Source organism: Vollenhovia emeryi, unplaced genomic scaffold (genome assembly GCF_000949405.1).
Source record: "Vollenhovia emeryi isolate VEMERY1.0 unplaced genomic scaffold, V.emery_V1.0 DF939131.1, whole genome shotgun sequence".
Classification (NCBI taxonomy): domain Eukaryota; kingdom Metazoa; phylum Arthropoda; class Insecta; order Hymenoptera; family Formicidae; genus Vollenhovia; species Vollenhovia emeryi.
In genome coordinates this window covers 2381027-2394473 of record NW_011967235.1, presented here as the reverse complement: position 1 = coordinate 2394473, position 13447 = coordinate 2381027, and the positions used below count along the sequence as shown (strand labels likewise).

General features: G+C 38.5%; 3 protein-coding genes across 4 annotated transcripts; 2 read left to right on the top strand and 1 right to left on the bottom strand.

Annotated features, from left to right (window-relative positions):
- Positions 1–372: 372 nt before the first annotated feature.
- Positions 373–4731, top strand: LOC105568178 (double-strand break repair protein MRE11A). The gene is made up of 12 exons (XM_012023626.1): positions 373–669; positions 2017–2188; positions 2289–2425; positions 2493–2683; positions 2750–2951; positions 3054–3311; positions 3402–3483; positions 3576–3720; positions 3808–3971; positions 4055–4181; positions 4255–4473; positions 4557–4731. The coding sequence occupies exons 1-12, from the start codon at positions 573–575 to the stop codon at positions 4617–4619; spliced, it is 1857 nt and encodes a 618-aa protein (XP_011879016.1). The 5' UTR covers positions 373–572; the 3' UTR covers positions 4620–4731.
- Positions 4732–6196: 1465 nt separating this feature from the next.
- On the top strand, positions 6197–7841 carry LOC105568176 (40S ribosomal protein S14). The gene is made up of 4 exons (XM_012023625.1): positions 6197–6295; positions 6567–6717; positions 7191–7278; positions 7568–7841. Exons 2-4 carry the CDS (start codon positions 6569–6571, stop codon positions 7784–7786), a joined length of 456 nt encoding a protein of 151 aa, XP_011879015.1. The 5' UTR covers positions 6197–6295; positions 6567–6568; the 3' UTR covers positions 7787–7841.
- A 5-nt stretch (positions 7842–7846) lies between these two features.
- Positions 7847–11180, bottom strand: LOC105568175 (dynactin subunit 4). 2 transcript variants are annotated; one of them, XM_012023623.1, is made up of 9 exons: positions 10616–11180; positions 10100–10170; positions 9810–10015; positions 9575–9717; positions 9334–9502; positions 9072–9255; positions 8786–8969; positions 8530–8720; positions 7847–8448 (listed from the first exon to the last, which is right to left on the bottom strand). In XM_012023623.1, the coding sequence occupies exons 1-9, from the start codon at positions 10742–10744 to the stop codon at positions 8229–8231; spliced, it is 1497 nt and encodes a 498-aa protein (XP_011879013.1). In that variant the 5' UTR covers positions 10745–11180; the 3' UTR covers positions 7847–8228. The 2 variants fall into 2 exon arrangements, with proteins under 2 accessions (XP_011879013.1, XP_011879014.1); XM_012023624.1 differs by having other exon boundaries at positions 9334–9499.
- Positions 11181–13447: the final 2267 nt, after the last annotated feature.

The window sequence follows — 13447 nt, the reverse complement described above, 5'->3', positions numbered from 1 at the left end:
ACCTAGGGATGATCCTACTTGTGGCTCATCCCATACTCGATTCTATACATAAAGCTAAGCCTACTTCCAGCTAATCCGCGGGAGTCGTATAAAGTGTAAAAGCTTTACACTTTGGTTGAGTCCCAATCGTACTAAAGTACAAATACAGTATCGCTTTTACACTTTATACTACTTACCCGGATAAGCTGTAGGTAGGATTAGCTTTAGTTATCAGAGCGAGTAAGGGATGAGCCACAAGTAGGATCATCCCTAGGTGTAGAATGGGCATAAGTCTATGGTTTGCACCAATACCGTCACTTAAATCGTAAATAAAATAATGGTATTGGTCGTTGGGGCATACGACGCAAACAGACCTTAACGTTTATGGCGCGAACGCAGCGCCGAATCTAGCAAGAAGAACGAGCGCACCTATCGCATCAGATGGCCCCCTTTCACCTGTCGAAAACGGCGTGCATTTTCGCGCCATTTCTACAGTTCCAATTGTTAGCTGGTATCTCCTCGCGTGAGGTAACGTTGGAATTTGGAATATTGACAAATTACTCGAGTGCCACTTGACACGACGAGCGTGAAAGATGGAATCCACCGATGAGCACGTGGACACGGAGGATACCATTCGCATCCTCGTGGCCACGGATATTCATCTCGGTTTCGACTACAGCAAAAAGAGAGGTTTGTTCTCGCGACGACACTCTTTCGACGAGGCTGCCGCGGATCAAGGGAGAGCCGGCGCAAGTGTAAGGCCCGGTCTGCGATGAGTTGTCAGGCTGATGGCAGAGAACGATCTGTAAACGCTTAAGGGCCTGGTCGAAAAAGTGGTAAGGCTGATGGCAGAGAACAATCCGTAAACGCTTAAGACTGTCTTAGTCGTAGACGTAGGGCAAGGCAGAGAGAAACGTAAGTCGTGAAGGGCTATTGTATACGACTTACGTTCTGCCATCAGCCTAACCGTTTACCATTCTGTCGTAAGACTCAAGTCTGTGTCGGAAGTGAACGCGCAAAGAATTGTGGACGCATGTCGCCTTGCGATGCGATGAATGCAACATGCGTCTACGACAATTCTTTGTACGTTGACGTCCGACATTGATTTACGTCTTACTATGCAACTGTAAACACGACAATCTTTCTGCTCAGACTCTAAGACACCTGGGCCGGTATTCATAGATCTTATATTCAAAACTGTCTTCAATTTATCTAAAGATGCTATATGGAACATTTCATTGGCTACGAAATATCTAAAGATGATCTTAAGATGGTCTTGAATATAAAATCTGACTATTAATACCACCCTTAGTCGTAGACATAAGACAAGGCAGAGAAAAACATAAGTTGTGAAAGGCTGTTGTATACGACTTAGGTCCAGTCTATAATGAGTTGTTACTCAGGAGTCAGACCTATATGTTCGTCCTTTTTCTTCCACTCAGAAGGGAAAAGGATCAACATATAGTTGTGATTTCAGACTAATAACTAATAACTCATTGTAGATCGGGCCTTGCATTTTTCTCTGCCTAAGACAGTCTTAAGATTTACGGATGGTCCTTTGTCATCAGCCTGAATTAGAAGTTAGAACTGGCGGTTCTTTCTATTTTATCTAGAAACATGTAGTTCTGACTTCTGACTATAAGCAATGACAACTCATTGTAGACCAGGGGCTTGATTCTTGAATCATTCGCAATAGTAACGTATGCAAAGATTCTGTTCTTACAGAAAAGTTGCAAGTCGACTGGCTAAAAGTCATGCAAACAGCCAATCACCGTGTAACTTTTCTGTAAGAACGGATTTTTCCCACACGATTCTTTTGCCATGGATAATCCAAGACTCAGGCTGCAGGTCTAACAATAAGGCCTGGTCTACAACGAGTCGTTAGTCATTAATCAGAAGTCGGAACTATACATTGATTCTTTTTCTTTCTGGGTGGTAGTAAACATATAGTTTTGACTTATGACTAACAACTAATTGTAGACTGGGCCTAAGACTTGAGATCGATGTCACGACTAACGTTATTGTTCCTCTCGACAGGCGGACAATCGGACGAGAGTTTCGTTACATTCGAGGAGATACTGAAGTACGGCAAAGAGAAGGAGGTGGATTTTATTCTGCTGGGCGGTGATCTATTTCACGACACTAAGCCGACGCAGGTTGCGTTACTCAAGTGCGTGGAGTTGCTGCGAAAGTATTGCCTGGGCACTAGGTAAGCGACACATGGTTTCGATTGTAAACCAAATTTATTATTGCGCAAGTGACTTTGGTGAAGACTTAAGAGTGCACTCATAGTTTTGTCACATTTTCAGAGAATGCAAGCTGCAGTTCCTGAGCGATCCAGAAATGGTATTCCGACACTGCGCGCAGAAGCTTGTGAATTATGAAGATTCGAATCTGAACGTGTCGATACCGATATTTACCATCCATGGAAATCATGATGATCCAAGTATAAATCGTTCCTTCGCTTTGCGTCTCTAATCCGAAATTATATTCTACTTGGTGTCTGGGTGTAGGTTTTGGCACTGTCGGAACGATAGACGTGTTGTCGGCTACTGGACTTATAAATTACTTTGGAAAATGGACAGACCTGACGCGCTTAGTCATATCTCCCATAGTTTTGAAGAAAGGTAATACCCACGTTGCACTTTACGGTTTGAGTTACATCAACGACCAGAGGTTATCGAGATTGTACAGGGATGAAAAGGTGTGTATGTTTATTTCAAATATATTCTATCAATAGATCGCAAACTAACGTCACATCCGAAAATAGGTGGAGTTGCTGCGCCCAAAGGATTTAGATACTTTCAATATATTCGTCTTACATCAGAATCGCGTCAAGCATGGCGATTATGCTTATATACCAGAAAGTAAATTGCACAAGTCCCTCGACTTTGTTATCTGGGGACACGAGCACGAGTGTCGTATCGATCCCGAATTCAATGCAGAAGGTACCTACCATATATCCCAACCAGGTGAGATTTTATATACATTTACTCTGTGACATCGTACATGGATAATTGGGTGTTATTTTATAAAATCCAATTCTCGAAAGTTATAAGTTAAACTCATTGTAGGAAGCTCCATTGTTACGTCCTTGTGCGAAAGTGAATCCAAACCCAAGCACGTGGGTCTTCTGAGAATAAATAAGAGTAGTTTCCACATGAACAGTTTAAAATTAAAAAGCGTCCGACCATATGTTTTTGAGAATATGATTCTCCGCGATCTTGATATTAAAGTAGGGGATTGCGTCTCGGTGGCAGACTCTGTAAGCCAGTATGTGGATCAGTATATCGAACATGAGCTTATGCCTAGGGTCGCTAAACAACTCACAGGTATGTCAATCGCTTTAGATACTATTTCTCGAATAACAGTGTTTTTATTATGAAAATTCAAATTATAATTTAAAATCCAACTTATTGTAGGATATCCTAATCAACCGATCCAACCTTTAATTCGATTAAGAATATTTTATGATGATGAGAATGAACAATTTGATACATTAAGGTTTGTAACTGCTGCATTTTTAAACATTATATAATTCTAAGTTGGTATATTTTATTCTTTTACTAAGCATTTGAAGAATTGTATTCTCTTAGTTTGGCGCAAAAGTACTGTGATGAAGTTGCTAATCCAATGGACATGATCTTGTTTCGTAAATTGAAGAGCGGAGACAAAGCCAAACGTGATATTCATGATGGAATAGATGATCTCGATGATATTACCGAATTATTCCAGGGAGATGTAAAACATAGTTTTTTTAAATTGAATTATTTAACTGATTTCACATTTGATATTGTTTTAGCATTACCGAAGTTTTTCTTTTTGTAGGCAGGGCAGGAGTGGACTAGTACGGTGCCAGGAGGAATCAAGAAATATTTTAATATGGAAGAAAATAGAGATAAGTTAACAGTATTGACTGCGACGGCATTGAATGAAGCTTTAAATCGATATGTTGAATTCAGTGATACAGATGCCTTTAAGAACATCGTAAGGTAATCAGTGATTTTTTTTTCTGCACCAACGCTTGAGAATTACTCGCGTCTCGCTTACATCGTTTTGTGGATTTACCTGTTAGAGACCAAATGGAAAGGACCATTCGATTTGTACAAGAGCAAGATACTGCGACACCAGAAGATATTCGCGAACAAATTAAAATTTTCCGCGACATAAGGCTATTAGAGGAACATGAGGAGCAGAAATGTGTAAAAAAATTACACTATTTAAATTCATTTATATACCGGTATAATATTTTTACTAATATGTTTTTTTTTATAGGCTCAGGAAGCATTAAACAGGTCACCGCAAAGTCCTAGAAAGCAGTCTCGCACTACCAACGTGATACTTGACAGCAATGACAGTGATGAAGATTCAACATTATCGACTAAGACTCGAGGAAGGGGTAGAGGTAGAGGTTCTAGAGGCGGTAGAGGATCCAGAGGAGGCCGCGGTAGAGGAAAATCTAATGAAAAGAGTGCCTGTATCGCAGAAATGCTGGTTTGTGCAATGGTCTAAAAATATTTAAGATTTGTCCATGTTAATTTAAATATCTAATGAGTATGTCTACATTTTTTTAACAGAGTTCAGCCGCGCAGTCAAAGAGAAGTCGCGGACCATGCATTGTTATAAGTGATTCCGACTAAGTATTAAATGCACACGCACATATGAAAGTGAACACTATTTATATATGTCTTGTATAAAAGTGAACATTATTTTGTACGATTACAAGAGTTTAATAAACATTATGTTCCTATACACCATGTATGTAATTTAAATAGTATAAGCAGAGAGAAACTCGCGAGAGTGGCCACGCCGGCGTTTTACTTGATACCGTTTTCGCTCGGTTGATTCCAGCGCTTTACGCCCATTTTCATTTTTAAAACTATTCCGCTACACTCATTTTCAAGCATTGCCGAAAAAGTCTCCACTTGTTTCGTGTTTTTGTTGACAAGCTACGTTGTACTCCTTTTACCAACTTTGTAGTAACAGAAAGGAGTGTGAATCAAAATTTGTAGTAGATTGTTCTCGATAAACTTGGTTATCTATATATTTGATTATAACTTTGTATTTTCTGGTTATAAATGAAATGCCTTTTTTTTTAGATTTGAATTAAATTTTTATCTCATAAAAACAGACCAACTTGTAGAGGCCCTCCACCACCCCCGCCGCGTTTAATCGGCGGTCCTCTTTTTTACAATTTGATTTTTTACGTTTTTCTTATAATTTACTTTACAATACATACAATATTATAAAAGAAATGATGACATAAAATTAAAAATATAATATCTCTACAATACTCTACCTATACTCTAAGAAATATGGATGTAAATTCTCACCAATGGTGTGAAATAAACACCCATTCAGGTGTTTATATAACAGTTACAGTCATGATGTAAAAAGAAAGGTGTATCATTGCGCATAGCGGCGGCGGCACGATGAGCGAGCCAATGAAATTTGGGTCCAAATGCACATAGCTACTGCAAGAAAGGTGTATCATTGCGCATAGCGGCGGCGCACGATGAGCGAGCCAATGAAATTTGGGTCCAAATGCACATGACTACTGCGCATACACGATGTTGTTACACCTTTCTTTTTACATCATGGTTACAGTTACGTATGGCGTCGTCATGGCAAAACAATATAACATTAAAGTTGACACCGCGTTTGTCGGTGTGAAAGTTTTTCTACAATATCAGTGTTAAAATTCACATCGAGTTATTTAACTATATACGTGAATGTGGTGAAATACTCTGTATGGTGAAAGTTTACACCACTATTTTTTAGAGTGTAAATATTTCTCTTGACGTTATACTATATGAAATATTTGGTATACGTGCAATAACACGAAATTATTTGTACGTAGTTATTATATTAAAGTTATTGTTACTTCGTTAATTTATGTTATCTTATCTTTTAAACTCTCGAATTATGTCCCCCTATCCCTGACTATCCGAATCCCTACCTACCCGTATTCCGATCTATAGACCTACCTATTCATTTTTTACCTATACCCGTATTTCAATGAAACATTTTTAATAAAATTCCAGACTTTCAAAAATCTTGTCTGTAAGATTCGAACACAAATAAATTCACGAATATTGACCTAGCTGACCGTCGTTTTCTCTACGAAACGAATTTTTCTATTAAATATCCGATGCTCGTTGTTGGACATCGACGTAGCTAAATTCCCTATAACTTGCGCATGACGAGTAACGGCTCGACTCGCTCGTCGGAGTACGCCACCGGAAGCGGTAGTTCCTTTTACGATTCGTGTGCAACTCTCGTTGACAGAGGAGGTTATAGCTGTTATAATTCCGAGGTATTTCGACGATAAATATCGTTTATTCCGCAAAAATATCGCGTTCGATTCGTTGATTGTACATTTATGAGCAAAGTCCGACTGCGGAATCGTTCTGCATTTGACAGCTCGCGTGGATGCGGCTGGATAAATTTTCATGTTTGATAGCGTACTTTCTTCTCCGCGCATCGCGACCTAACCTTAAATCCTTTCTCGAGAATGTTTATACAGATATAATAAACAGGCGAGCGAATTACAGAATAATAATCGGAGATATCCGCTATTTCCGTAGAAATGCCGCCGAAAAGAGGAAAGGTACAGAAGGAAGAGGTGCAGGTCTCCCTCGGACCTCAGCTTCGCGAGGGAGAGGTCGTCTTCGGGGTGGCTCACATCTTCGCCAGCTTCAATGACACGTTTGTGCACGTTACCGACTTGTCGGGCAGGTTTGTATTACGGTAGATTACGATATGTCACAATAAGATGATAATTCAGTAAAAATATAAAATGCAACAAGTGACTGAACTTTTCGAATTAAAAGTAAAATTAAAAAGAATTTAGGCTGTGAAAGTCAAAAGCGGTTATTAAGGCCAAGTTCTAGCATCGTGGATTCTAGCCTTTAGTGTGTGCCAATCTAAGAGAATTGCGTGAATTCTCTTAGTCTGCAATGGTGCACACCTTAGAGAACTCGTTGAAGATGGTTAAAACCTTTAACCGAAACATCCCGGAACTTGTAATCAAGAATTGTATTTGAATTATATTAGATTGACACGAACTAATAACCACATTTGTAATCAAGAATTGTATTTGAATTATATTAGATTGACACGAACTAATAACCACGTTTGACCCTTCCAGCCTAAATCCTTTTTTATTTTACTTATAATTTAGTAATTTTTACATGTAACTGTATTTGTAGGGAAACGATCGCCAGAGTCACCGGTGGTATGAAGGTGAAGGCAGATCGTGATGAAGCCTCGCCGTACGCAGCTATGCTTGCAGCTCAGGTATGTTGTTTGTGTGATTTTCATTAACTTCGGGTTACTTGGAGAAAGTCGTTATGTCCACATCCAGGCAGCACCTAGATGACAAATCGATTTAATCTAAGGAGCGTTCATGTTTGTGGAAGAGCAAATTCTTTTTGATAATCGAGAATGTGTGCTTATGCCGTGCACTGTTTTTCTCCATAAGAAAAGAAAACATTCAATCATATGTTATTTATGTATCACATGTAAATTCGAGATATTTAATGTTATCATTAAAATGTTAATCGTAGACTGATTTTCCACTTTGCAGGATGTTGCGGAAAAATGCAAATCATTGGGCATCACAGCGCTGCATATTAAATTGAGAGCTACGGGAGGCAACAAAACAAAGACCCCTGGCCCGGGTGCACAGTCTGCTCTGCGCGCTTTAGCTCGTTCGAGCATGAAGATTGGTCGTATCGAAGACGTTACTCCTATCCCGTCGGATTCTACTCGCAGGAAGGGAGGTCGTCGTGGACGTAGGCTATAAGCTATTCTTATGGCTTTCTATATGGTTTATCTTTCAATAAATATTTAAAAAGAGATTGCATTTTTTGTGAAATACATATTTCCTCCAATTTTTATATAACGATACATTTTCGAAACTACATGCTTCCATTATAATTTACAGGTTTTTGTTACAAATTCTTAACATAAGTTCATTTTTTATTTAGAAGAATAAATATGAATAAATATTAAACTTAAAAAAATACGTATATAAAAAATTGGAGCATGATTAAACAGCATAGATTTCTATCTTGTACGTGCTTAGTATCAGTAAATACATTAACGTGTATTAAGCATAATACAGAAATTCATTGAAGCATAAAAATATTTAGATATCTGATATTTAATTTGATCGGCTATTGAAAAATCTATAAAGCATTCATATAAAATATTCTATCTTCTAATTATTTTAATTAAATCATAAATTATGTTTCGCCAACTAGCAGCTGACCAACAGTAAGATACAACTTGACTTTTACATCTACTTTCTGCGGAGATTTATGCTCCAGTGCTGCAATAGTATTTACGTATCCATGTTGCATGACAAATCCAACTACAACTGGGTCGTCACTATTTTTATTAGTCTCATGCGGAGTTACGTGCAAACGTATTACCGCCTTGTTTCCTTTTCGCCATACTACGAGCCTAAAAAAAATATATAAATGATAAAACCTTATTATTTTCGCACATCTTCGTATTAATTTTACACTTTTATATTCCATATACTTTGGATCATCCTGGAAATTGTGATTGTCACTTGTGTCGTCGTATTCAGCAGCATCGTCTCTTGGTGGAAGAATCAATGAGCTGTGCGGCATCATCAAGTCTGCATTTGGTACAACTTTTATTGCCTTGGGATCTTCTGTTACAAGTGCCTGTCGTATAGTAGATGGCAATAAATTTGGTGATTCACTCCCCTGCAATTATAATCAAATTATTAAAATATGTTACACTCTATGATAAAATTTTCTTTCGGCATTACCTGTGTATCGTCTTGTTTGCCATCTTTCTCCTCGGTGAGCGAAGTAGATAACGAGGTATCCAAAGGCAATATAGTTATCTGCGTTTGATGTTGCGTTGGATTACAAAATTTCAGAAGCAATTCACTCGATTTCCCCGTTCGAAGTGGTTCGCAAGTAACGATCTTGACTTCTGGGATATGATAGCTAAAAAAATGCAATTCTGATTATATGTCCAAGAACATGATATCAATCGAAACTGTTTCGTTGCAATTAATATTAATAATCGACTTCCTGATCGCAACTTACAATGCAGCTAGTAAGATCTTGAATTTTGTCGATTGAGGGCAAAGATCCGATTTGCTAACGTTATGCTCACACACTCTGCAACGTTGCGACCTTTTGACTAAAAACTGTCTATGCTGAGGACGCAACTCGTTTATCTTTTCAGCCTGTACATCTGGGTGTTGTAATCTTTGTTCCAACGTAGTAACTGTTACAACAAGATTATACGCGGTCAGAACAAGATCTAGCATCAATGCTGCCTCGCTCGCTTTCTTAGTTCACTTACTTTTAGTTATATCCACAGTTTCTGTAAATATATCGCTCGGTAATTCGTCCACTTCCTCGCTCGCGACGGATGGTACTGGGTGAGCGGATGATTGAGACTGAATGGGTGGTTTCATGGAACGTCCGATACGCTTGCGAACCATCGCCGATGTAAAACTGTACATCGTCTGCTATTGACAAGCAATAACAGTTAGAAAAACGTCTTTGGACGAACAAATATCATTATCTCTCGCTAAACTCACAGCTGGCATGAAGGAGCGTTTCGGATGAAATTTCTTCCTCTCGCATTGCTGTTTCTCTATAGATGCTAATATCTTGTGATAATCAATCAGAGTGTTGATACGCGTTATGTGCGGATTCTCCTGCTCGGGCCATCCTCCAGTTGCTACGAAAAGAGAAATTCAAAGTATATTTTGAAGAAATTGTTGTATGCAGCTTGTCTTTACAAAATCATTGAATAGCGGAAGCTGTTCTTACCTACAGATTGGTCGGGTATCCCCGCATCACGGGAGCTCCATCGGCACAGTGAACAAAATAGATAATACACTTTTTTGGGAGTGGCTTTGACGTCCTTGCTCTCTTCTCCCTCGGTTGATGCTGCTGTTGTCGTTCTAACAGGTGCCAGTCCCGCTCTCGTAGATAACGTTTGAAAACAGCAAGGACAGTCGAAGCAGTTGAAACATCTATCGATATATCGTTAATAACAACTAAATTAATAACAACTAAATTCATAATCTCGTCTCTCATACTTGTAGCCTAATACATACTTGTTCTTTTTGAGACGCACTTCCGATGATGGCAAATTCTCCATACAATTGGGACAGTAATGGGAGTCAACCTGAACAGAAGAGACATTGATTTTCCAAAGAGCACAAGAGCTTTGTACATGTCAGAATGTGTCTGGAGTGAATTCAATTACTAAGTGTATTCCCAATGTTATATTAGGTGGTAAAGGCTCACATTTAGATAACGCTAGTTGTAAGCGTAATTTACTTTGACATCTGAAACTGGCTACGTTTTAAAGGTTAGACATTTGTCAATAAAATTCAGTGCGAAAAGGATTGCATCAAAAGACCAATCGTTCTATCGTTGCAGAATCCACTCATTGCCGGAAAGATGAGAAAAGTGTATAGCTAGCGAGGGTAAACACTTTGATTGACGTATTTTTTGCTTTTGATATCGAAATAAATGAGTTTGTTAAACAAAAAACACCGCGGAAACTAAGTTTACCACCTAATATATCCTCCGGTTCGGATTTACTTGTATACGTGGGAGAAACGTACCTCTTGACAGACGCAGTAGCCGCATCGTATCATCAAGCAATGTCGGCAGAAATATATCTTGGATATGGGCTTCAAGGAGCCGCAGTTGCACAGGTAGCGCACGTAATCCGGCTGGTTCAAGTACGTCATGATGAACTGGGTGAGCTCGGAAGCTCACGAAACGATATGATAGAGACGTCGCCGGGCGTTCTTCGCGCTTCTTCCTCGAATTGATCGGTCGATTTCTTCGACAAGGACAAAGCTGGCCATAAACGTGCGTAGTGACTCGGAGTCAGTAGCTGCAGATCCCGAGGTAGCAAGTTCTCCGATTACCGTAGCGGGACGAATGACTCGGCAATAATAGGTCGAATTGGTCCAACCTCGTCGAATTCAGAAGGGAGTAACAGTTCACCTCTGACAGGCCCTCCTTTGCTCGTATGCGCCGAAGTGCTCTACCTGTGGCCTGGGCGTTCTCCGTGCGATAACCTCAAAAGTTCAGCCCCTGAAGTGACGTCTGCCATTCATTCACTAGCGCCTCTATGTGCACGGAACGCAGCCACGTCCGTCAATATTTTCAATGGATAACACATCCGCGGTCTTCGGTTCTATCCCGAGGTTTCCTGTGAAAGTTGGAAAACAAAATTGAAGAACAAGAAAATATTAGCGTCACGTATTCGCTGTAGTCTCGAAATGTTTGGCGCTTTCCGAAATAAATTTTTACACGCGTTCACATCCGAGAAAAGAATTTATGTCCGATATTAATAGAATAAATCACTGACATGATATGAGAAAGATACATGATTCAGATAGCAACTTTCAGGTTGCAAAAGGGACTTTCTAAATGTTCCACGATTGAATTTTGAAAGACTTTCTGAGGGAGGTGACAGGGGGGTGAAATTAAAAAGATTTTAAATAGCATTCCCTGAAAAAAAAAACCACGAGGGGGTCAATTCTGTATCTTGCAACATAGTGAAAATGCTAAAAGTGAGCGCCTTTGTTTCTTTCTAAGGCGACAGTTAGAAAGAGACAAAGCTACTCTTGCACAGTTAAAAAATTTGTGTTAAATTTAACAGATATTACATGTCCCAAACGGTCCACACAAATTTTTGTATTAATTTAACGTAATATGGATATGTTAAATAATTACACTAATACTCTTTTATATTTGAACACAAAATAAATGCAAAAATAATTTGAAATACATTTTGTGTAAAATTAACATATTTTTAATGACAAAATGAATTTAAAAAACTTCAAAAAAACTTTCGAAAAATTTATAATTACAGTTAATAGAAAATAGAATTTTATCATATTCTTTAGAATTATGGTGCATGATATGTTGGAAAAAAATTGTATTCTATGCAAAATAAAGTACGTCACCTTTTTTTACGATTCTGTTATCCATTAAAGTTTACTAAATAAATTACTAAATTACTAAATAAATTACTAAATTCAACGTTGAAATTGCCGAATGTTATACGGCGAATCCAATTTATGAACTTTTTACAGCACAGTACAAAAAACTAGCATTTAATGATGAAAATGTTATTAATCTTAATTAATAAAATTCATAAGGCTCTAATGTGAAAACACAAGTAGGAAGTGATAAAGGAGTAAGAGCCAAGACAGGATATTAGTGTCTAAATAATTTTAATTGAAAAATTAAAAATGAAATTATTACTCTTATAATATATAATATATTATTTATAATAATATAAAAATGAAATCAAATTATTTAGACACTAACATCTTGTTGGTGTCTTGGCTCTTTTTTATTAATCTTATATAATTCGCGCATGCACCCACAGGAAAAAATTTCCGGATCTAATGCTATTACACTTCAATGTATCATAAAATAGAATCGCTATAGCGCCAATCATATTTATTATAGAGAGAGAAAGAAATATTTTAATCTTGAATCAAAGATTGTAAAATCTAGAATAAAATAATAGTACGTATCGCCTTTTGTCGAATATCGTGGTGCCAACTTCGTGCGTTGCAAGATGGAGGGAAATTTTATTCTAAACGCAAGACTATATAAACTCGCATTTATATAAGTTACTCTTGTCTCAGTATTTACAGTAAGTCAATCTCTTTTAATTCGATAGAGGAAAAGTAGATTTATTGATTTTATTTTGATATTGTCTTACTTTCATACTAAATGAGGTTGTGAGAAATATAAATGCGTGAATATTTTTTGTCTCGGTAACAGAAATCCTTTCTGAAGGTGTGAATACGGGGATCTGTCCTTACAAATTACACATCTCGATCTTCCATCGATACGCATGTCGCAATGCTGGCGGAGCCTGCAGAGATATTGCTCCCTGATATTTTTTTCAATCTCAAGACTACGTACGATCTCTTGTTACGTAGGTTTTTTTTTCACAGGATTACTATTTCTCGCTTTTCTGTCTATTTTAGTCTTAGCACACCGGAAATACGTACACGGATGAAAGTGGAAGGATTCGTGAGCGCGCGGTCATGGAGTACCATCACGCGATGGTATGCTGGATACGCATAAACCCAGCGGAGCGTACAGAGCAGTTGATAATTACCGCGCATACTTGTACGAGGGCGCGAAGAATGAAGGATCTCGCGGGCAGGAGGCATCGGCGCGAGCACTCGCGAGATATCTCGTTATCATTTTCCCCAAATGCTCCGATCGGTAAGTCGCAGGAATCCAGTTTGCGGCCGAGGACTTCCTGTGCGTTATGCAGCTGCCGCGGACACGGCAATTGCAGCCGCAAAGAATTTCTCTGCACGGCCGCGGATCATTCTCGCGGAAAGAGAGAAGGGCGACGATCACGTGAGTAAGAGTGAAAGTTTGGCGAGGAATGCCTCGCAAATTATCGG